This window comes from Gorilla gorilla, chromosome 23 (assembly GCF_029281585.2).
Source record: "Gorilla gorilla gorilla isolate KB3781 chromosome 23, NHGRI_mGorGor1-v2.1_pri, whole genome shotgun sequence".
Classification (NCBI taxonomy): domain Eukaryota; kingdom Metazoa; phylum Chordata; class Mammalia; order Primates; family Hominidae; genus Gorilla; species Gorilla gorilla.
Genome location: NC_086018.1, coordinates 27,711,367 through 27,736,315, shown reverse-complemented (window position 1 = coordinate 27,736,315; position 24,949 = coordinate 27,711,367). Strand labels below are relative to the sequence as shown.

Genomic DNA, 24,949 nt, shown 5'->3' with positions numbered 1-24,949 from the left:
GCTGCCAGGCACTCCCCACTCAGGCGAGGACCAAAGGCAAAGAATGAAGTGCTAGCAGGGAGGCCAGAATGAGCCACTTGGGGCTCCGATGGGACTGGCGGCAAATGCCACAGTGAAGCACTGAGGTCTGGCCCCCCGCTTTGCATTTACAGCAGGGTCACTACAGACTAGAAAAAACGGCAAAGAATTCAACTGATCTCCTCGATACCAAAATACCATTAGAATCAGTCATTGGAACTCTGGTATTAGTAATTCTAACTCTTCTTAGCAGGGACCTGTGACCTCAGGTCACATTTACTATTTTGGTGGGGGTGGGGGGGCGTCGGGTTGTCTTTAATAGAAAGGTTAGGTAAAAATGTTGCCTGGACGGCTTTAAATGACCAATATTTTTCAAAGTGCTTTCTTTGGCTTAGACTACGGAGGAAATCAAACTGCTTCCAATTACTAAAAATAACAATCTACATTTGCAAAATGAGTTTATATTATTCATCTAATAAAAAGTCTAATTAGTTACCTTTTTTTTTTTGAGATGGTCTCACTCTGTCACTTTTTTTGTTTTTTTTTGAGACAGTCTCGCTGTTACCCAGGCTGGAGCACAGTGGCATGATCTTGACTCACTACAGCCTCACACTCCCAGGTTTAAGTGATCGTCCCACCTCAGCCTCCCAAAAAGCTGGGCCTATAGGTGCAGCCACCACACCTGGCTAATTTTTAAATTTGTTTGTAGACACGGGGTCTCTCTATGTGGCCCAGGTTGACCAATTCTATATATTCAAAGCTAACAACAAATTGTTAAAACTTTTCATATTCTTGCCGGGCATGGTGGCTCACGCCTGTAATCCCAGCACTTTGGGAGGCCGAGGCGGGCAGATTGCTTGAGGTCAGGAGTTCGAGACCAGCCTGGCCAACATGGTGAAACCCCGTCTCTACTAAAAATACAAAAAAATTAGCTGGGCATGGTGGCAGGTGCCTGTAATCCCAGCTACTCAGGAGGCTGAGGCAGCAGAATCACTTGAACCGGGGAGGCAGAGGTTGCAGTGACCTGAGATCAGGCCACTGCACTCCAGCCTGGGTGACACAGTGAGACTCTGTCTCAAAAAAAAAAGAAAAAAGAAAAAACTTTTCATATTCTTTAGTGTATCCACTTCAAACATCTTTCTAAAAAAAAAAACAAACGCAAGTTATGTATAACTCAAAACGTTTTGGAAAGACGTTGTGTATTTTGATAGGCTGTTCTCCTCACTGGCTTGTGCAATGGAAACCTGAAGTGTGTCCTGACAAGTGTGTCGAGTGGGCCCCTTAGAAGTCCTGGCAGCCACACTGTGCTGTCTGACTCTCCAACTGGGGCTGCAGTGCTTCGGGACAGAGTTATCCTATAGAAGTTTTGGTCTTAATAAAGGACTTTTGTTGCTTAAGAAAACAGAAGCAAAACCCAAACTATAAGCTCTGCAGTGGTGATTTCCAACTTCAAGTGCAAATGTCGCATAGCCCTGACAGTGGCTGCGCCTCATTTACTCTGCAGACAGCGCCTGGGCCCCAGGGGCTCTGCGTGCACCCCCAGAGCCTGGAACGCCGAGAACAGAAATGTCTGGAAGGATCACCCAGCCCAGCTCCCTAGTTCTCTGGTCTGAAATCACGGATGGGCAGGGACCAGAGAGGAAATGGAGTGCTGGGACGCCGTGCAGGGCCCTTGCCACCCCCCAAGTGCCCCCAGGAAGAGGGAGGCAGTTCCCTGGCGAAGGTGTCATTAGGGGTCTGTGGAAGGAGGTGATTCTTTTGCCACCAAAGACTAGGGGCCAGAGGTGAAGGCCCAAGCAGTGAGGGACAGCAGAGGGCTCGTTTCTCCACAGAACCACAAGACAGCCCCACCACCCAGCCGTGTTCTTGACGCCTCAATGGCCTGAGCAACAGGCAAACTGAGGAAGCCCAAGGCAAGTATTTTCCAGCTTAGAATTTTTATTAAAACAATCATTTAAGTTACAATCGTTCCCCAGAATAGAAAATAGCCTTTTATGATCTGGCCCTGATAGGAGGCAGGACTCGGGCCCTACAGGAAGAAGTGACGTTTGACATCTTTGAAAATGGATGGCGCTTCCCTGAAAGCCCTGGAGGGGCTGGCTTGGGCCCAGGGTCACTGGGCCAGGCTGTCTCCCTGCCAACGCTGCTCCCTCCAGGGGTGGTGAGGCCCCACCCTGTCAGTGAGGAACACTTAGACACTGCAGCTGGTTGTCAGTCTCTGGGCTTTTGACAAAAAAGAGAGGGAAAGAGAGAAACCTGTCCCCAAAATTACAAGACACAGCCACTCATGAAGTGTTATGTAATGCCACGGGGTGCTGTCTAGCAGGGCCTGGCAGGTACATGAATAATAGGGTGGACAACACAGGTTGCGGGGACTGCTGTGGCTGAGGTGGGGCCTTGATCAGGATGAACGAAGCCATCTGTGCCACACAGCTGCACACGGCTACTGGCCAAAAGGACAGCCTCGCGGACATCATGAGCTGGGCAGTGACCTCATGAATGGTCCCGGTGCTGTGGAGCTTCTGCCTGAGAGCCAGCAGAAGGGCTCGTAATGAAACCACCGTGGTCAGGACGCTGCTCTATGGGCTTGAGACTTCCTTACTTGACAAACTCCCAGGCCCTAAAATGTTCGCTTAAAAAGGACGCAGTCTGGACAAGCGCAGTGGCTCATGCCTGTAATCCCAGCACTTTGGGAGGCCAAGGTGGGCAGATCACCTGAGGTCGGGAGTTCGAGACCAGCCTGACCGACATGGAGAAACCCCATCTCTACTAAAAATACAAAATTAGCCGGACGTGGAGGTGCGTGCCTGTAATCCCAGCTACTCGGGAGGCTGAGGCAGGAGAATTGCTTGAATCCGGGAGGCGGAGGTTGCAGTGAGCCGAGATCACGCCATTGCACTCCAGCCTGGGCGACAAAGGCAAAAACTCCGTCTCAAAAAAAAAAAAAAAAAAAAGGATGCAGTCATCCCAGCCACAGGAACCAGTCTGTGAAAACCAGGCATCTCTTTCTTTCTTTCTCCTGCTACTGGGGCTTGAGATGCTCCTGAGGCCCATCCTCCTCTCCACCTTCTCCATCTGTGGGGAGGCACCTCGGTATTCCTGCCTCAAGGAGGGGGAAGTGCTCCTGGCTGAGCAAGGTCCTGCAGTTCCCAGCCTGCTCCCTGGAGCCCCAGGTGCTTCTGCCACAGCTCAAACACCAGCCAGCTCCCTTGAGGCCGTGTGGCTTGGCACTTCCCAGACTTCAGAAGTACACACGGCAGCTAAAGAAGGAAACAAAGCCCGACAGCGTTTTTATAAACCACCATATGCTCCCACCTGCAGCCATTGTTAAAGAACAAATTTACAGGTCAGGAGGAAAGTAACTCCCGGTGGAAATCCAGGGATGGGCTTCAAGACTGAGAAGAGACCGGGCATGGTGGCTCACGCCTATAATCCCAGAACTTTGGGAACCCGGGGCGGGAGGATCACCTGAGGTCAGGAGTTCGAGTCCAGTCTGGCTAACATGGCGAAACCCCATCTCTACTAAAACTACAAAAATTAGCCAGGCACGGTGGCACACGCCTGTAGTCCCAGCTACTTGGGAGGCTGAGGCAGGAGAATCTCTTGTACCTGGGAGGCGGAGGTTGCAGTGAGCTGAGATCATGACACTGCACTCCAGCCTGGGCGACAGAGCGAGACTCCATCTCAAAAAAAAAAAAAAACGGAAACAGAAACAGAAAAAAAAAACGGAGGAGGCAGAGCCAGACCTCACTTTACAAATGCCTGAAGCTTCCGCTCCTGGCTGGGTCACACTAGGAAGACACAGGGCCACAACATCCATACTTACGCTCTAGGTCTGGAGTCCCACCCTGTAGACCCTAAGTGGCTGGGTGGCACCCAGGGCTGGTTTCCTTGGGGCAAGGTGACCCAAGCAGCTGCCGAGCAGCCCAACCCCATTAGGTCAGCCTGATAGTGGGAAGAAGGCAGGATCTCTGTGCTCTGTGAGCTGCTAAGTTTCTCAAAACCAGATGGAATTGCCAGAGACCACCTCTGCTCTCCAAAAATCTTGAGGCCCCCATAGCCTCTATCTTTTATCTGATTAAGACAAATCACCTGCTTTACATAACAGCCAAACCGGAAGGATCTCAAGGGCTCTGGCTGGCCACAGCAGCATCAGCCATGGAGAAAAGAAAGGGCAAGAAGGGGCTGGGTGCAGTGGCTCATGCCTGTAATCCCAGGTGTGAGTTTGAGACCAGCCTAGCTAACATGGCAAAACCCCGTCCCTATTAAAAATACAGAACATTGGCCAAGTATGGTGGTGCATGCCTGTAGTCCCAGCTACTTGGGAGGCTGAGGCAGGAGAATTGCTTGAACTCAGGAGGTGGAGGTTGCAGTGAGCCGAGATTGTGCCACCACACTCCCACCTGGGTGACAGAGAGAGACTCCATCTCGAAAAAAAAAAAAAAAAAGAAAGGGCAAGAAGGTGGCCCCAGACCAAGGAGTGAGCCGTGGGGGTGGTTCTGTGGCCCTCTGTTGCCTGGCATGGAGTACTGTGACAGCCTAGGTGAGCGCCACCTGTGAGTGGACACCTGCATCAGGCCTGTGCTGGGAGGGGCACAAAGGGCCCTGGCTGGCCCCCAGGGAACAGAAAATTCAGGGCCCAAAGAGGGACAAGGGCAACAGCAAGGTGAGGCCTGGGTACAACAGTGGGTTGGGAAGTGGGCTGTGGCCACTGGCACGTGGCTGGGAGGGAAGGTGAAGCAGATGGGCCGTGCAGACTGGGCTGGTGGAGCTCGGAGTCTGGGCCAGTGAGAAGCAGCACCTGTGGAGCCACAGGGCTTACGGATCCCTGGTCATAGCCGGGTTACGGGTGCTGACTGCAGTATGACCAGGGAGTGCCCCAGCCCCACACAGGAAGGAGCGTCTATGGGCGTCGGGCAATGGGGAAGACATGAGTGGCTCCTGCCTGCCTCTCGGACCCTGGTCTAGGGTGGCCGGAGGGGGACAGCGAGTGCCCTGTACCGTCAGCTCCCGCACGGCACTACCCAGCCCCTTGGCTGGCAGTCAGCCTGCATCACAGCTTCTGCCTAAAGTCTCTCCCCAGCCACAGCTGCCCTGCCTATTCCCCACCAGCTGCCAGCCAGAGCGCCGCCTCGGGGTGCCTGGCGGGGACCCAGCAGTTGCTCGTCACGAGCTCTGGGCGGGCTCCCTGACGATGAGAAGCCGGCAGGCGTGCTGGGCCTGGGATCCGCCGGGCTGGGCTGCTTCGCTGCATGCCAGGTCCTCACCAGTGGGGGAATGAATGTTCCAGAACCCTGGGCGGGGTGGGGATGATGGCACTGGCTTCTCAGGGCTTCAGTATCTCACTCCCTACAATGACTTCCCAGGCTGGGCGGTGGAGGTCAGCTCTGGAGTGCAAGACACACACACACCAGGGTGCCTTGGACGAAGGGAGTCAGGAATCCCACATTAGACAAAGGAAGACAAATATTTCTTAAAACAAAGACTCAGGTCAGAGAACTAGAACGCCATGAGAGAAATCTCTACAGGGTCGTAGTTCAAGGCAATTGCACATAAGAGGGGCTGGGCTCTTCACTCAGCTGGGGAAAGTTCTGGAGCTCCCACGGAAACCCCCAGCCAGCTCCCTATGGATGGCTCTCTTGGTATCTGGTCCATCCCGCGGTCCCGGGAGCAGGAGAAGTGGCAGGTCCTGGGGTGGCTGGGTCACCTGCTAGAGCTCTTCAAAGAAGGCCACGCGGGACTTGGCGCTCTGCAAGGTGAGCTGTAAGAAAGCAGAGAAGAAGCTGAGAGGGCACAAGACCTCCGCTCTGTCATACAGGGTCCTGTCCTGCCACTTGGACTCACCTCAAAGGTGGCTGGGAGCGAAAGGGAAGGCTGTTCAAATAGATGCTCAAGAAGTTGGCTGTCAGTCCCAAATAAGCGGCCAGATTTGCCCAATAATTCAAATTAGGAGGTGACAAATAAGGATGTGCAAGGGGAAGGCTGGTGGGCAGAGGCACACCAGCAGGAAAAAGCCGTCAGCATTGCCTCTTGACAGAGGACCGGAGATCCCTGCCTATTTTAATAGATTCTCACATTCCCATCTACCAAGGTCCCTGAGCCACCTCTGTGGTGTGCTGTCTGTGGCGGCACCAGCTGAGGCTGCTCATCCCCTCCGGGCTTGGCAGGGCAAGCATCTTAGTCCTCATGCCCTGGCAACATGGCTGGGGTAAGGTGACGTGGCCTGAGGCAAGGCAGGCCTGTGGCAGATGAGGAAGAGTTTACCCCTTCTACTCCTGGTTTCCCAGGTGGTCCCGAAGCAAACTTGCTCATGACGTGGCAGCTGAGAAGGTGTTTCTCTCCATGAGCTGGAGGCAACGGCTTTCTCAGGGTGGCTGGTGCAGGCAGGGAGGGCTGGTGCACACAGGTGGCACTCTGCCCAGCAAATGTAAAGAAGGACAGTCAGGGAGATGTGCAAGGGGATGGGGTGGATCAGGGACCGAGCTCTTGGCATGGTGAGGTTTGCAACCTCCTAAGCCCTTGACTCTGGACCACTTCCCAGCATCTCCCTGGATAGAAGCATCTGGAGCCAGCACTCTCCCTACTCCCTGCTCTCTGCTGACTCCTGAAATCAATGCCTTGGGTGTGACTGTGTTCCATTTCCAGCTCCGGGACTTCCCACAGGAGTGCGGGGGTGGAGGGGAGGGAGTCTGTACCATTCATCTTCATATCCCCCAAACATCTGGCTTAGTGCTATGTGCCGATCAGGAGCTCAATGTTTGTTAAGTGACCAGGACGTGGGCTATGATGATAACTAAACTGAGGTTCGCGGGAGAGGCAAGAGCTCCACACGGGGCTGAGAAGGTCCGAGAGCTCACTCTCTGCCATCAGCAGCTCACTGCAGACACCCCTGACCTCTCTGAGCCTCTTTCTTCTGGAGGTTGCCATGGGGCAGGCAAGATGGTCTGGCCCATTCTCTGGACCCCTCGAGTCTGCATGTGAAGAGTCCTCAGTACTATCGGCGGCTCCATAAAGGGCAGGGGAGGGAGACTCCAAACCCACCACTTCACCATCACAAGACAGACAGCATTAGTGTGCTCAGGATGAGACAGCTTGAGAGCAACTCTTTAAATCCTGCCAAATCTTTTGGCCTTGAAGTTCCCGACTAACAAGCGGAATGTGGGGAGGCAGCTCAGCTGCTTTCTTCAGTGGAACCAATTTCAGAGCCCTTTGGAAAGCCCGGTTCTGATGGGAATGGAGAGCGCTTTTTTGCCTAAATGGAACTCCCTCTAGAAGGGAGCTGCGTCAGGATGGGCTTCTCCCTAAATGTAATCAGAGGAGAAGGGCCAGGAGTTATGTGCCCTGTGATGATGGGAACCAGAATGGTCACTGGGGAAGAAAGGAGGAAGAGATTTAGCTGCCAGATAACTACTGGGGCAAAAATGGGAGAGGGTTTAAATGAAAGCATGTGAGCCCAGTATCTCCGCTCAGGTTTCTGAAAAGAACAGACACTTTGAGTCAGATACAGGCACAGTCAGCTGCCTGGTGCAAGGCCCAGCTGGGCCACTGACCAGCTGTGTGGCCCTGGGCAGGTCACTTGCTCCCCTCTAGCCTCAGTTCCTCACCGTGAAGCGGGCGTGATGGCAGCCCCTTCCTCGTGGGGTGACAGGCAGAGGAATTGGGAACCACGTGTGATGCACTCAACACTGCACCTGGCGCATGGTGGGAACTCGGCAGCTGTTATTGCTAATAGCAACATCACGTTTCTCCCCTCCCTGGGGAGGGAGGAGCCCTGGCTCCTCTCCTTCCAGCGGGGAGCAGGGTGCTCGTTAGGAAGGGGTGCAGGCAACAGCAAGGTCACGTATGGCACTGGCCTCCATGCCTACCAGGCGGGCCAAGTGATGCCCCCATGAAGCCTGGCCACTTCCCCAGGCAGGGAGCCCAGGCTGTGGGGGCCTTGAGAGGCTCCTGCCCATTTGTGCAATGTTGGCTCCAAGAATTCCTGGATCCTCCACCCAAGGAGCATGCTGGCTGTCCCCTCGAGGTGCTAGGGGAGGGTTCTGGCAGTGCCAGCAGCACCAGATTCCAGTGACTCGAGCATGTGCTTATTAGGATGCAGAGTGCTCTGGGGTGGGCGGGGTGCTTCCTGAGCCCCACCCCAGCTGCACTGCAGCGCCTCAGCCCCACTTCTTATCTTGCAAGAGCAGGAGCTTCGCCTCAGCCACAAGTAAAGGTAGAGAGGGAAATCAGTCTGCCCACATAGAAGTAGGAAAGCACCACAGCCACTGGGCAGGAGAGAGAGCCACAGTCCTCCAGAAGGCACTGAGGCAGTCAGAGGGAAAGGCAGACCAACCAGCTGGAGGCAGCCACGACCTGGCTGCACTGGTCAGCAAGGGCTGCTGCCCGAGGGCCCTGGGAGCCTTCGGCCACTGCTGCTTGCCCCTTAGACAGACCTGGCTGCTGCCGCCCCATCCTTTACCCTCATTGTGCAATTCCTATGGGTTCCAATCCCCACAGGAGCCCCGGAGTCAGAATTTACTGCACAATGCTCCTCCCTGCTGCTGGAGTGGCCCTCCCAGCCATCCCCATGGCTCTGCTTCCACCTTGGGGGTATCCTTTATCTCAGACACCACAATGCCCTCCTCCCAGCAGGTGAGGAAGGCAGGCAGTGAGACGAGGAGAGCCCTTGAGCTTCTTTCCTGCAGGTAGCAGCTCAGTGGAGCCATTTGCCCTCAGGCAGTTTTTCTACAGAGAGCTTGGGAAGCCACCCCACGGGGCATGCAAACAGCTCTGCCACCTGCACGCCCTGCCTGGGCACTGTCTCGCCCCTCCAGTGGGCAGGCTCCTCACCTGTGGATCTTTCACCATCTGCTGCTTCTAGAAAGCTCACTGGCTGTCACATTTACAGTACACCCATAGGCAGGAAGTATTCATAAAGGAAAAGGCAAAAGCTCAGAAGAAATGGCAAAAAGCTAGCCCTTCATAAAATAAACTCTGCCTCCGAGTCTTCTTTTTAAACACATGAAAACCAGCTAACAAGTTTCCTGGTTCCCCTGCGATGCTCTCATACCCTAAGGTGTGCAGGCCTACCAGTGTTAGGTACATCTTCCTGCTCAGCGACCGGCCTGGGTCCCTCTACACTGCCCAGCAACACCTGCTTGCTAGAGCCAGAAGAGGCCTCCCAAGAAGGCCTTCGCCTTGTCCTATGTTGCACTGTGAGTTGAGCACTGAAGCCACTCTGGTGAGTCCCATTCCCACCCTGAATTCCAAACAAAAATGTCCGTGCTCCCTTTGGCAATCCAGCAACAGCCCTCCCCTTGCCCAACCTTGCCTGTCTGGGGAGTGGAGTCCCCCCAGGAGGGCGGGGAATTCCTCGCATGCACAATGAGTATCTTGAAGGTTATCCAGGAAGAAGAGGTCTCCAAATTTCAGCAGGTAATGAAGCAGAAGCACCTCAGGGTGTACAACCAGGGTCTCGAGGATAGTGGCTGCACCAGTCTGGGACTTGCCAAGTCTGGTCAACTGCCTTTGAATCCTTCTGAAGACAAGTGAGCCAAGCTCTGGTGAACGTGACCAGTGACGTCTGCCATGCACTGTCCTTCAAAACTTTCACTGAATCTAGACAAGGTCCAACCATGGGAGTCCCGCAGCCAGGCCCAGTTCCTTGGGCAGGCTATAAACCCAAGGGCCCTGCTCAGAGTCTCCAACCCAAAGCGCTCCTGCCAGTTCCCTGAAGATGCCTACAAGAACATGAAGCCTCCGCACCAGGCATGGGCTGACCCGCTGCTCTCCTCCAGCTGTCTCTTCACATCTGATTAGAATCAGCCGTGTGAATAACACAGGAGGAATTAAGTTCTCTCTCGACTGAACCGGCTGCTCAAGTCTGTCACTAATCCAATTCCATTCTGAGGAGATGAACTTCCTTTTCTTTCTCTGGGGCAGATCTATGAGGCTTTATTGCTATCTGACTGTTCATCTTCACATCCCCCCTCTGATCCACTTGTTGGGTCCTGGCTTTTACTTCCTGCCCAACATCGAGACTCAGCCCCAGCAGAGTCCCTTTTCCCCTGCCCACTTGTCCATAAAACTGCCAGCTGTTTGTGACAGCCAGCAGGCTGTGAGACGGCAGGGGAGAACTTAGGAGAGTTCCATTCTGGCAGAGCTGGGCCTCCTTACGCTCCCCAAATTGTGTGTGGTGTGACAAAAACAGACACATCCACCCAATCTAAACAAGTTCAGATTCAGGAGACACATCTGTCTACTTAAAAAGACAGAGGAGGCTGGCTAAAAGAACCTGGTACCCAGCCGGCACTCTCTAACCCAGGCATGCAATCTGCATCTTCAACTGTTCCTCCTCACTGCTACCTGAGGATTTTGGGTGGCCATTAAGGTACTTCTGAGAAATGGCCCCAGGGGCTGGAGAAAGCAAGCCTGGAAGGCACCTGTGACAAACATTCTCCTGCTGCCCTGCCAGCAGCAGACGGCTTCCAGCTACAAAGCCTCCACCAGCATCGTTCCTGAGAGTGCCCCCTGCTGGAAAATCATAGCATGAGGTGCACGGCCAACTCTCCTTCCAGCTCTCCTCTAAAAGCCCTTTTGGGGGATCGTTTCCCAAAGTGATGGGAGGGTAACTAAATGTATTCCGGCACGGAGCCTGCAGCAGCAAGGCTGCTTGATTAAGAATGAATTACACTTTCATCAGCACAGAGAGAAAATTGATTCACAAGGCTGCATTGTGATCATCTTGCTCCTAAAGCAAGGGAAGGTTGGGGGAGACACAGAGCTACTTTGGCTATCAGTGGTGAGAGAAAGGAAGCTGTACAATTAAGCTGGGGAACAAAACTAATCAGAGCACCAGGATTCCTTCAACTCGTCTCTGGGGGCCTTGCCTCAATCCACTCATCATAGGGGAGGAGAAAAGAAGGTAGGAGGGGACCATCTCATTCATTTTAAACAATAAGACTCACAGTACTGAACCCACTGTAGATACTAACCTAATAACTCCAGGCGCTGGGTCTCTGCTTGTCCCATAAAAATGCAGTGGAATTGAAATGTGAGCCCTAAAATCATGTTACACTTCCTCTCCACTACTACATATTGAAAATGAAGGAGCGGGAGAGGGTGTAGACACAAAAGGACGTGCAGATCCTCTGGCACCGGATCCACAGGGAGAAAGCAGACTCGGAGCAGAAAGGTGACAGCTGAATCCAGCAGCAGCAAATTCCAAAAGAATCTTTGGTTTGGGGTGTGGGAAACCTTCCCCCTTCCAAATGAGCAAAGAGGAAGGGCCAGTGAAGGGGGATGGCTGTACTAAGTGGCCAGATCAAGCTTTTCTTTTCTTTCTCTTTTTTTTTTTTTTTTTTTTTTTTGAGACGGAGTCTCACTCCGTTGCCAGGCTGAACTGCAGTGGCGCGATCTCCGCTCACTGCAGCCTCTGCCTCCTGGGTTTAAGCGATTCTCCTGCCTCAGCCTCCTGAGTAGCTGGAACTACAGGCGCCTGCCACCACGCCCAGCTAATTTTTGTATTTTTAGTAGAGACAGGGTTTCACCATGTTGGCCAGGATGGTCTCAGTCTCTTGACTTCGTGATCCGCCCGCCTCGGCCTCCCAAAGTGCTGGGATTACAGGCATAAGCCACCGCGTCCGGCCCAGATCAAGCTTTTCTGCAGTCTGGCTAGGGACAGCTGCACCCAAATGCCATATGGTGATGTGCACAGTGGGAGCACTATCCACACACTTATCCTACACAGAGGTGGAACGAAAGGCCAAGTCCACCCCAATGAACAAATCCAATTTGGTATTAGCGACTTTATCTGCTCTCAAGAGAAATCTGCCACTGAATACCCAAGGGGCCCTTTTTGTGTATTAATCCCTGAGGGACCCAAAGCAGCAAAAGCTGCCTGAAAACCTGTCTACCTGCTTTACAGGCTGCCCTGTGGCACTGGCCAGCAGGGCCCTCCGCTGCTCCTCTGTTCCTTCCCCTGACAAATAGCCTAATGGGCCTGATTCACCTCACTGGGCAGGTGGCGGCTATCTACTGAGTGGTCTGAGCAAGAGCCTTAGGAAAAAGGTCCAGATAGACTGATGTCATTTTAAAATTGCCAACATCAAAAGAGAAATCACAGCAAGGATCATGAGAACAGAACCTCGGGCTCGCAGAACGAGTTTGCATCTGGCTCTTCCCTCCCACTGTTGCAGCAACGAATCCGAATCCGGTGCCGAGGAGAGCTGCACTGAAACACATCTTCAGTGCTGAGGGGCCGAACGGGGTGTTTTACTGCCTCAAATAAGGCCTGGTAATATCCTCAGGCATCTCCAAATGGTCGTAAAATACCTAGGCAGGCAAGGCAGGTTTGTAGGCTCTTCAACACCTCCCAAAGAACAACTGCTTGACCGGGTAAAGTCTCTTAACCAAAAACAGGATTGGCTTGTTGACTTTTAGAAGAGGCCGATACAGTCTTCTATCTAGAGCTACCAGAAACAAGCAAGAAAACTAAGCTCTCAACAGTTACGAGACACCAGGAACTCAGTGTGTGAGAGTGGTAGGAGTGGCCTTCAGGGATGAGCCCAAGGTGTCCCATCCGGGAGGAGCACTAAGAGCAGCCTGCAGTTCCTAATGCCTTCCCTGGGCTTCCACAGAGCCAGGAAGCGGAGAGGAAGAGTTCAGATCGCCACTGCAATTTCTTCCCAGTGTGCTATGCCCACATCTGGTGCTGCTACCGCTGTTAATCCTTGCTCCCCACCCCACTCCCCACTCCTTTTTCTTTCCTTCCCCCTCTCACCCCTGCCTTGCTCCAGCAGGGAAGGTTCAGGGCTGGGGAGCCAGTATGCTACCTTTTATGTCAAGGCCAAGATGCTCTACCATACAACGCCCAGTTCCTAAAGCAAGCAGAGCCATTCAGCCCACTGGGGTCATAAGGAGGGTTGGCTATATTAACTACCTATTAAACTTAAGTAATTTAGGAGCCATCTTCAGGGCTGGCAATGCAGACCAGAGGTCGCCAGGGAGGCTCTGGCCACTTGTTTTAATTGTGGGAGACACCTTTCCCGCATATGCAATCTCTCTCTGTGATTTATCACTTCCCCGGGTGTTTTTTTAACTGTTCTACTTCACTTCACCGGCTCTGCAACTCCAAGGGGAGCCCGCACAAATTGAAGATGACATTGGACTTTTATGTCTTCCTGATCCAAGAGAAGCTGCTGGCGCTTGAGATAAATGTCAAGGCTCCTCTTCTTCCTGTTCCTCCATCAGTGGAAACCACAGCTGGACCTTGACGGTTCAAACCATTTACTAATGAAATAAGCTTTCTAAGCTCCACCACCCCCATGATTTCTCATCTGTCAATTTCCTTGGAAATCCTGTGCTCCTTGGGAGACCACAGGCACAAAAGTGATGACTTTGTTTGCTGGCACTCAGACCAGCTCAGGATCGGGAGACTGAAACCCCTCTCTTGAGAAGCGATGAAAGAAAGACCCTGAATGTATATATTCCAGGACTGCATTCTACCATCAAGGTATGGTGGTACAGTTACGCCACACCAAGCCACCACTCCCATCATTGGCACTGTGGCTCTGAAGGCACGAAAGCCAGGCTCAAGGCACCCTGTGTCCCTCAACCCCAGCCTGACGGCCAGACTCACTCCCCTCACCCGGAAGGCTCAGATGCCAGGACACGTGTCGCTCCCGCTGAGAATGAAACAATTCCAGGTTCCCCAGGGCGGCTTTTGATAGCTAGCACTGCTCTGACTCAGATGCAAATGGCAAACTAGTTGTACTGATCATCGATTGGGAAAAATGGAAATACAGGAAGTTAAGATTAGCAAGAGGAAAAAAATACATCCTTGCAAACCCAAGTGAAATATTACAAGGAAACAGTGAAGTTAATTATGGCTATTTATTTATTTATTTATGAGATGGAATCTTGCTCTTGTTGCCCAGGCTGGAGTGCAATGGCACGATCTTGGCTCACCGCAACCCCCACCTCCCAGGTTCAAGCAATTCTCCTGCCTCAGCCTCCCAAGTAGCTGGGTTTACAGGCATGCGCCACCACACCTGGCAAATTTTGTATTTTTGGTAGAGACGGGGTTTCTCCATGTTGGTCAGGCTGGTCTCGAACTCCTGACCTCAGGTGATTCACCTGCCTTGGCCTCCCAACGTGCTGGGATTATAGGCATGAGCCACTGTGCCCGGCCAATTATGGCTTTTTAAAAGTTTTTACTTTCAGCCACGTAGCAATTAATACAATGAATGAATATGCCCAGCACAAGCAGTGTACCTAGATGTGGCAGTGTGGCCCACATGCCGTCCTTCGCCCTTTGCTGCAGGATCACAAGCAGATTTTCCCTTTTCAGAGTTTTAACCCCTTACTGAGCTCTGACTGTGCACTGAGTGTTGCATGCACATTCTCTCATTTATTCCTCACAACACTCCTGGGGGCAAAGACTATTTTTATCCACCTTTTGCAGGTGAGGACACTGTGCCTCGAGAGAGTAAGAATTCATCCTTTCTTACAGCTGCATGTATGCATATGTAACAAACCTGCACGTTGTGCACATGTACCCTAGAACTTAAAGTATTATAAAAAAAAAAAGAAAAAAGAGAGAGCGAGTAAGAATTATAGAGAAAGGAAGTGGCAGAGAAGTAGGAACCTCGGTTAATCAGACTGGATGGCCACTCAGCATTCCTCAGGGAATGCGGTAACCCCTGGTAACCTAAGGGCAAACTCCTTGAATCAGCTTCAATGTTACACAGCCCCCATGGGTACTGCTGAAACCACACAGCAGACTCTGAGACCTCTCAGTGAGGCAGAAGAGTACGGAAAACGAGGACAAATACAATGGCCAGGCAAGATGGCTCATGTCTGTAATCCCAGCATTTTGGGAGGCTGTGGCAGGAAGATCACTTGAGCTCAGGAGTTCGAGACCAGCCTGGACAACATGGCGAAACCCATCTTTACAAAAATAAAAATAAAAAAATCAGTCAAGCATGGTGGCAAATGCCTGTAGTCCCAGCTACTTGGGAGGCTGACGTGGGAGGATCGCTTGAGCCCAGGAGGTCGAGGCTGTCACCAAGGTGGGTGACAGAGTGAGATCCTGTCTCAAACAAAACAAAACAAACAAAAAACCTTATTAAAAACAAAACAGGCCAGGCACAGTGGCTCACTTTTATAATCCCAGCACTCTGGGAGGCAGAGGCAGGCAGATTGGTTGAGCTCAGGAGTTCGAGACCAGCCTGGGCAACATGGCGAAACCCCATCTCTATAAAAAATACAAAAATTAGTTGAGTGTGGTGGCTAGTACGTCTAGTCTCAGCTACTTGGGAGGCTGAGGCAGGAGGATCATTTGAGCCTGTGAGGTGGAGGTTGCAGTGAGCCGAGAATGTACTAGCCTGGGTGACAGAGGGAGACCGTGTCTCAAAACAAAGCAAAACTAACATCAACGCAGGCTGGTTTGATCCCAGATTAGCAAGCTTTTGGACATTGGAAACTGTTCCATTCACTATCAGCTTTTGCATCTCATCCCCAGGCATTCTAGATGGAGTTCTGCCCTTGACATCTAGGTATCCCCACATCCAAGCCTAAAGCAGTACTTCTCTTCAGCTAGGCTTGTGCCAGCCAGACTGCAGCATGCACCACCCCAGAGCCACCCTAGTGCAGGCATGTGGCTGCTGATCAGTCCCGGTCACTGACCACAGGCACCGCCAAAGTCTAGAAAATGGAACATGCACTGAACTTCATGTGCAGCAAAATTTAATAGTGCAGCATTATTTAATCTAGTGATGCTGAGAGAATGCCTGTCCCATTAAACATCAAGTCCCTGCTTTTATTAACCCTTGATTAACCCGAGTGTTTGATTAACTGCCTGGTAGCCTGCTTTAAAAACAAGTTCACATCGAGACATTAAAATGGATGAATAAATAAATGCATCCATGTATGTCCCAGGAGCAGTGCAAATTTAACTAAAAATGAAACTTCTTTTGTCTGCAGTAAAAGCTCAGTGAGAAATGACAGTCAAAATCAGGACCCTGAAGAATTTCAGCATTCTGCATCATTATAGAAAGAAGAAAGAGGAGGTCACATTCAGGTTGAGCAGCACCTTCCCATGGAGGGAACACCTGGCAGCACTGGCTGAAATGCAGCGGGGTTTTCTGGTTGCCCCCATGGTTACAAAAAGTTCAGTAAACCAAGGTGGGTCCACCTGGCTGCTCTGGGTGCCATGAGCTGGCCTGCCCGTGACAATGCTGGCCATAACTGCCCTGCTCAGAGCGCGGACTGTTCTGTATCAGGGTATCAATGCCAATATGGGTATGAAAGCTGAAGAAACAGGAGCCCGCTAAATGAAAGTGTCGCATACAAAACAGGGTTCATGTCATGGATTCTTGGAACCACTGACAGCTCAAGTGTACCTTTTAATAAGATCTATCAGGGACTTTAACAGCTGACCTCTCTTGATGGGATAACGACCACAAGTAGGATCTATCTTATGCCAGATCTCTTTTTGTTAGAAAGGTTCCAATGAGCTTATTCTACTCTGTGAGCAGAAACTGCAGGGAAGACTCCAAAGGACACATCCTATGCTGCTGTCAGGTGGTGTGGGGCTTGTTGGCATGGGTACTACTGGGGATTAGGTGAGAAGTACAGGCAGGATGTCATTTTATTATTGGGCAAAATACATTCTCTCCACTGCCTAGGCATGCTGGAGGAATAATGAACTGTTGCAGGAGAAAAGCAGCAAACATTCGGTTAATTCACCCAGCAACCAGTGACCGCTCCTCTCCAGGGTGCCGTGAGTGTACTGTTCCAATGTGAGTTCACTCTGACCACATCTCTGCTCAGCCTATGGAGAGGAAGCTGAAGCAGAGGTGGCTGAGCACAGATGAACAGACAGTCCACTCCCCGTGGACTCACATATCAGACCCTGTGCTCTGGGTTTGCTTTATTTGAAAAGAAAAGGGATGTGTGCAGAAAGGGAAAGCTCTAAAGGAAAATGAGCCAGCACAAGCAACCCTTTCGCCCCACGACCAGAAGCTGCCAGGTGTGACCATGGGTCTCGAGAGGCTGTCACCGCATAAAAGGTCTTGATCTTGAGTTAAACACACCAGTCTCCAAAGTGCCCAGATTGACCCCATTTCCATGCTAGGAGTATGCCACCAAGACAAAGGACTTTTAGACACACCTGACTGGACAAGAAGCCATAACCTTCCCCAGTCCAACAATGACACGAGATGGGAAGAATGGCTGGTCCTACAGCCCCATGACATGCTCTTCGGAATGAGGCAGTCTTCTGGGGCCCTGGAGGCTGGTCTGGCTTCACAAGGTGGGTGCCTGCTTTTAGACTCAAAGCATGCTGCGGCCAGTACCCAGGCACCACCTGCCCTCGTAAGGGCTCAGTGTGGCCCGAGGACAGAGACAGGCAAGCTCATGCACGGGTTAGTATCACAGAGGGCAGTACCATCACCACATAGAGAGTACCTGGGAACAACCTACTTTGAGGGCTCAAATGCAGATAGGTCTTCTGCCTTGGGCTTGAGGCTAAACCAGCAAAATAAAATGAAGAAAAACAAAAACATACCCTGTGATATCAACAATGCCATAAGTGCCATCTGCAAAATGCTTGGATAGGCCTGAAATCGTGATGAGTGATTTTGTTTGTTTTAATGGCTTGGAACGGGGTCTCTCCAGCTCTCACACGGCAGGTTTCTGTGGCTGAGGGTCCTGCTCATTGCAGCAGCAGTGGAAATGGTGAGACTGTTCCTGGGACCCAGATGACAAGGCTGGGGGTAAGGGGTGAGATGGGGTGTCTGAGGCAGTTCATTTAAGGGCTGACTGGCTCACTGGCTCAGCCATCGTTTTACCTCTTTCCTTAATGACTGAGGCCTCCCTTGAACTCCTCTTTACTGTTTAATAATTTTGTTTTGGAAGGGAAGCCCAGTAAATTACAGAAGCCAGAGGAAAGAAGAATGTGGAATGTGGAAATGCCTTTCCTTCTAGGTTGCACTATTAAAAGGAATTCTCTACCCGGTGCCAGTTGTGACTGGAGTCGAGAGGTAGAAGTCAGGGCTGCCTACTGTACCCAACAACGAAGGCAGGCAGAAACAGATCCCCTGGAGTTTTCAGATACAGCTTAACCACTAAAAACAGAGACAGTCCATAAAACTGGAAGCCCATTTTAGAGACTGAGGTAAAGAATAAAAAATTAACTGTATCAGTATCACCTAAACTCAATGGACAGTCTTATCTTAATAACACCTATTTTATAGGTGTTAACCTGGTCCTGGGCTATCAGTTAAGAGCAGAGCATTATTTGGCATGAGGGGACCCTTCTGCTTGGCCCAAATGAGAGAGGTATGCTCTTGGGCTGATAATTAGTATGGAATTTAGCTTCTGAATCTCGACAATGCTGAAAGCTCAAAATACCAGTAGAGAAAGATATGAAACGATTTGCAAAGTAATAAAGTCTTCTCTTTTAAAACAAAGAGGTTCTCTCCTAGACACTTCCTTTTAAGTATGAAAAAAGTTAAAAATTCAGTTTGGTTTTATAGTCCTTGCCACTTAAAGACACCACAAGACTAGAGGGAAAGTCCATTCTCAATAGCCTCCATTTCATTCTGCTTTCTCATAAAGTAAGGCAGCTCCCTGGGTATAACACCCTTTGCCTTAAAAGGGCATTATGCTTTACTGCTAAATGAGGAATCAAAATCCACCCTGTAACAGGGGTTCATTACATCAGAGCTTTTAACACAAGCTCAACTTCCATCCAGCCAATGGGTTCATAGTCATTGGCAGATTAAATTCCCTTTCTGGCATAAGTTAAAAAATTTCCTCAACTAAGTACATACAAAAGATGCCAATAGTCTAGGGACTTGGCTACTGAGGAAACCAGATGCCAACCGCACATTTCATTAATGATGGTCCTGATCAGCAAAATACAAGAAAGAGACCCTGGGTACCTTTTTAATGGTATTGTGCTTGCTGCTGCCACCCCTGTCGGAGTTCTCATTGTGCAGAATATCCAGAGCTGTCTCCCTCTCTTTCAGTTTCAAGGCCTCGATTTCTGTCTTGAGTTCATTGAGCTGCTCCTGCAGATGCTTGCTCTTTTCCATGTATTCCACTCTGCCGGCAAGAGGGTATCATGCATCAGGGCTTGGGCAGACAGTGAGACACGGCTCAGGTGCTCTGTGGCCCACAAGCTGCTTGGTGTGTGATCTAGGGTTTGAGGCCTGGGGTTCACATCTCTACTTGGCCACTCACAGGCCATGGGAGCTTGGGCTGGTCACTTAAGTGCTATGAATGTTTCCTCATCATTAAAATTGGGATAACGATCACAGGGCCGTGGTTAGGATTAAATAAAGTGTAGGAGGCCAGGCACGGTGGCTCCACCTGTAATCCCAGTACTTTGGGTGGCTGAGGCAGGAGGACTGCTTGAGCCCAGGAGTTGGAGACCAGCTTGGGAAACATAGCAAGACCCTGTCTCTATTTAAAAAAAAAAGAAAAGGAAAGGAAAGAAAAAGAAAGTAGAAAAGCCCTTGGTAAATTCTCATAGAGGGCTCTACAAATACCAGCTCTCATGGACAGCTTTTCGTTCTGTACAAAAAAAAAAAAATACATGAAACAAGCTTCCTGGGAACCCAGAACAATCTCCTTGTCTCAACCCTTCTTGGAGCAGTAATTCAAGTAAACTCTTTTTTTTTTTTTATAGTATCTTGCTATGCTGCCCAGGCTGGCTTTGAACCCCTGGTCTCAAAGGGCTGGGATTATAGGCATAAGCCACAGCGCCCAGCTTCACGTGATCTCTTTTGATAGGCCACATCCACACTCCCACTTGTTCTGAGACTTCATCTAAAGATGACAGAAGCTCACTCAGAAGCTCACCCAATGCAAGGAAGAAAAGATCCCCACCCTCATCTGAGAACAGATAACACTGAGTGACAGCATCTATGATGGTGAAAATCTGGAAACCACCCACAAAGTGTCCAACTACAAGGCATGGCCAGAAAAACCATGCAATACAAATACCAAAAACACTCCATAGGGATTGCCATGGTTAATATAGAGACTCTGCCAATATGTGCAAGGGTAAGAAGTGCTATGGTCTGAATGTTCGTGTCTTCAAAATTCATATGTCGAAACCTAATCACCGGCTGGGTGTGGTGGCTCACGCCTGTAATCCCAGCACTTTGGGAGGCCAAGGTGGGCGGATCATGATGTCAGGAGTTCGAGACCAGCCTGACCAACATGGTGAAACCCCATCTCTACTAAAAATACAAAAGTTAGCTGGGCGTGATAGCGTGCGCCTGTAATCCCAGCTACTCAGGAGGCTGAGGCAGGAGAATCGCTTGCACCCAGGAGGTGGAGGTTACAGTGAGCCGAGATCGCACCACTGCACTCCAGCCTGGGCGATGGAGTGAGACTCCATCTCAAAAAAAAAAAAAAAAGTGTCAGGAGGTGGGGCCTTTGGGCAGTCATGAGGGTAGAGCCTCACGAACGGGATTAGTGCCCTTATAAAAGAGACTCCAGAGAGACCCCTCATCCCTTCCACTGGGTAAGCATGCAGCAAAAAGGGGCTGACTATGAACCAGCAAGAATGCCCTCACTAGACTCCACCTCTGCCCGTGCCTTGATCTTGGCCTTCTCAGCCTCCCAAACTGTGAGAAATCAATTTCTTTCTTTTATTTCTTTTTTGAGACAGGGTGTCTCTCTGTTGCCCAGGCTGGAGTGCAGTGGTGCAATCTGGGCTCACTGCAACCTCTGCCTCCCAGGCTCAAGCAATCCTCCCACCTCAGCCTCCCGAGTAGCTGGGACCACAGGCATGTGCCACCACACCCAGCTAATTTTTGTATTCTTAGTAGAAATGGGGTTTTGCCATGTTGCCCAGGCTGGTCTTGAACTCCTGGCTCAAGAGATCTGCCCCCCTTGGACTCCCAAAGTGCTGGAATTACAGGCATGAGCCACTGTGCCTGGCCAAGAAATAAATTTCTGTTGTTTATAAGCTACCCAGCCTCTGGTATTTTGTTACAGTAGCCAGAACAAACTAAGATAGTAACAAAATACAAACTATAAAATAGCAGACACAGAACAGCTTCACCCTGATCCCGGATCCCAGCCACATAAATGTATATGTCTGGATAATGGTGAAAGGAACATGGACAGCAGATATGACAGCTAGAGGCTCTGGTTCATTGGCTACTTAGCTATACCCTCAGTGTGAGAGCCCAAAGAAAAACAGCCTGGGTTGTGGTTGCCCATACTGGACTCCATGGAGACACTTTCCCCAAAGGGTTTTCCTGAGGATACCACCCATGGTAAAAGCACATGGGCTGCAGAGTCAGATGGGTGAGGGGTTTCAACCCCTCTGCATCAGCTGTGGGATGCTGGTGGAGTTCACTAAACTCTCTAAATCTGAGTTCTCACTTATAAAATGGGAACATGAAAACCTACTTTTGATGTCAGTTTGATGTTTGTAAGTTAGCAGGAATTAAATGAGACAAAAGCCAAAACCCCTGACACACAGGCACTCAATGCATGGTAGCTACTGTGGTTGTCCTCCAGCAAGCAGCAGCAGTTGACCAACTTACCGCTAGCTCTGGGAACTAGGGGTCCTCGCTTAGATTTCCTCTGCAGTGGGGATCCTTTCCTTTCCATCTCTGATCCACTTCTACCCACCATAAAGGGAAGACGGAGGGCAGCTCAGCAATTGCTGCCACGATCAGGCCATGCTGGGGCCCTGCCCAGCGCCACCCACTGCAGCAAAGTGGCCCCACCAGCTGTCAGCTTTCCTTAGCCTCAAGCCTGAGTCTCTTCTCTCACCTTTGTTTGTTCTAGACATGGGAACCACCACAGATCCCAGTTGCTGGAGAACGCAACTAGGAGGTGACTACAGTCCAGTAGTATAACAGCAGTTGAACTGACTCAGAGATGCTAACAACCCAGTCCTACACTTTAGGTGAGGCTTAGAGCCACCAAAAACTCCAGGTCACCAGTCAAGTGTTATTTTTATCCTGGATAAAAATTTTTATTTTTATTCATTCAGAATGAATGCTGATCTGTTGTCCTTAATTTCTGATTAAGGAAATTCTTCCTCCAGGGTGTAAGAGCAGAGCAAACCTTTGCAGGAGTAATGACAGGCTGCTGCAGCGACCTCTCACCTCTGCCCCAGCTTCCCAAGGCCCCAATCACTCACTCTAGTTCACAGCTGCCCACAGCAGGGCACAGGGGGCTACATACTTTTCTTTCTCTATCTCCATGGAAAGCCGCTTCATGTCAGTATCTTTGAAGTCGAAAGACAGGCTGTCACCAATGAGGTTGAAGCTTGGTATGTCAGGAGGCAACGGTGCTGGAATTGGGTTCATGGGCTGTTAATGAGAAATTTCGGATTAGGAGCTTGGGTCATACAAGCACAGAAGGACACTACTGTGTTGACAACCGATCCTCCAGCAGCCACAGAGGCAATGGGCACAACTTGGGTCCCACCTCCCAATGCCACCACGAGCCCCCATCCCTCCACTTCACTCCCTCCACATTTGCCACTGCCAAGTAAACAATATCAAAGACTACAAATCCAGGAAAATCATCCCTCATCCCTCAAATCTCTAACCGTTCTTCATGCTCAGCTGAATCAAACACAAACTCCCACTCGCTTTTTCATTTAGGAAACTCCCAGGCCCTGTGCAAGGGGCTGGAGATGCAGAAAACAAGACAGCATCCTTGGCTTTGAGCAGCTGAAAGTCTTGTTCAGGAAATAGATGTGTTCACAGATCATCACTGTTAAAAAAGGTAAACACTGTAGCCAGGGAGCGAACAGAGGCTAGAAGAGATGCTGCTTTTGCTGGGATCCAAGGCAGTGCCAGGAGAAGGTCTGCCGGGCGGGAAGTATGGCAATGGGTGGGGCAGTGCCCAGCGAGGGTGCCAGGAGTCTGCCATGCAGTGTGGAGAGGTGGGGTGGGAGATGGGCACCACCACAAAGGGCTCCACCTGCCCACTGAGGGGCTTGGGCTTGGACAGTGGAACTGGAGTAGGGCCTGAAGCAGGGGTGGTGTAGTTTTTTTTTTGGACTTTCATCCCAGCACAAAGGGTCATCTAAAGAGGGCCCCAATCTAGCTTCCCAGCTTCTCCTACTATTTGCCCTACTAAGTCACAGACAGTATTGTTTATTATCCCCTGGACTACTGCCTTCCCATCTCTGTACCCCTGCCTATCCCATTTCTCCTCCCTATGCTCCATCCCTCTTTCAAGGCCCTTCTCAAACACCACGATCTCTCACCAAAGCCTTTCTAGCCCCTCCCAGCCAGCCGGCAACCCTTTTCTTTGCTGTCCCTTAACGCTGTGTTTACGGTTCTCTAATGGTTCTTCTGCGATTCCACCCTGTAAAAGATTTCTTTTTGGCTGTATCTTCTTTCTACTATTTGCAAGTTTCCTGCAAACAATCTGCCTCTTTTTCATCCTTGGATCCCGTATTGAGTCTAGGACAGTGTCTGGGAAAGAGCAGAGGCTTGGAACATTCATTTGAGACATTCTCAAGGCCTGAGGCAGACCGTCTGCAAGGGTGCTGAGAGAAGGCTCCTTGGGTGCCAGGGATGTCCTGTTTTCTGATCTGGGTGCTGGGTACATGGGTATGTTCAGTTTGTGAAAATTCTTCAAACTGTACAGTTGTAATTTGGGCACTTCTCTATGTGTATGTTACACTTCATAAAAATTTCCAGCAAAAACGCGTACTAGTTGCTGCACCACTAGTGAGAGCATGAACTGGTATGACTTCTTTGGAGAGTATCAAAATCGAAAATTTGACCCCACAGTTCTATTATAAGAATTTATTCTACCAATATATCCACGTGTGTGTGTCAAGATTTGTGTTCAGGGATGTTCAGTGTCATTTTGTTCAAAATTGCAAAAGAAAACAGACTAAATACTCATCCATGAGGGACTGGTTAAATAAATTACAATCCATCCACACAACAAAACATGATTAAAAAGCTGATATGGATGATCTCCTTCAGGATTGACTGCTAAGAGGAAAGAGCAGTTACAGCAGTGTATAAGCTTTGCTCCAGTGTATATTTTAAAAACAACACATATAGGCTGGGCACAGTGGCTCATGCCTATAATCCCAGCACTTTGGGAAGCTGAGGCAGGCAGATCACTTGAGCTCGGGAGTTTGAGACCAGCTGTGGCAACATGGCAAAACCCTGTCCCTACCAAACAAAAAAAAAAATTAGCTGGGCGTGGTGGTGCATGTCTGTGGTCCCAGCTACTCAGGAGACTGGGGCGGGAAGATCGCTTGAGCCTATGAGGCTAAGGTTGCAGTGAGCCGAGATTCTGCCACCGCATTCCAGCCTGGGTGACAGAGTAAATAAAACTCTCTCTCTCTAAAAAAAAAAATAATAAATAAAATAAAAAATAAAAACATAACACATCTCAGGTGTTCAGCCCAGTTGACTGCTCAGACAACTCCAGTCCCAGCTACCATCCGACTGTGACCACCAGAGAGATCCCCAGCAAGGATCTCTGTCTGGCCCAGTCAACCCAACAAGCCACCAGAGGTACTAACAAAGCCACACAGCTGGCTTGGGTGGGTTGTTACACAGTAACAGAGAACCGGGATATACGGCAACAGCAAACTGCTTACATTTTCCCCACCTCAAACCCTGGGCAGCTTGTGCCTCTGGTGCCCTTTGTGCATCTGGGTCATGTATGTGCCTGTGCCATGTGCATGAATGTAAATATGGGTGCGTGTGTGTGTCCGTGCTGTGTATGTGGATGTGCTATGTGCATCAATGTATGTATGGGTACGTGTGTGTGTCTGTGCCATGTAGATGACTGTGCTGTGTGTGAGTCTGGGCCATGTGTGCATCTGTGCCCTCACCCTGAATACCCTATGTTCTCTTCTCCACCTGGCTACTTCCTGCTCCCCCTTCAAGCATCAGTGTAGACACCACACTGAGCCTCTCCTGCTCCTCCA

The 24,949-nt window shown here is 50.5% G+C and overlaps 1 protein-coding gene across 7 annotated transcripts in view; it reads right to left on the bottom strand.

Annotated features, from left to right (window-relative positions):
* Nucleotides 1–1,938: 1,938 nt before the first annotated feature.
* Nucleotides 1,939–24,949, bottom strand: part of NF2 (NF2, moesin-ezrin-radixin like (MERLIN) tumor suppressor) — a 93,957-nt gene continuing 70,946 nt past the window's right edge. For 3 of the 7 annotated variants that reach the window (XM_019018640.4, XM_055374141.2, XM_019018644.4), the window contains 3 exons: nt 22,219–22,346; nt 18,945–19,107; nt 1,939–5,779 (listed from right to left, as the gene is read on the bottom strand). In XM_019018640.4, the coding sequence (XP_018874185.1) occupies nt 5,729–5,779; nt 18,945–19,107; nt 22,219–22,346 (342 nt within the window). In that variant the 3' untranslated portion in view covers nt 1,939–5,728. The other 4 variants (XM_019018641.4, XM_019018645.4, XM_019018642.4 and 1 more) reach the window with 3 other exon arrangements.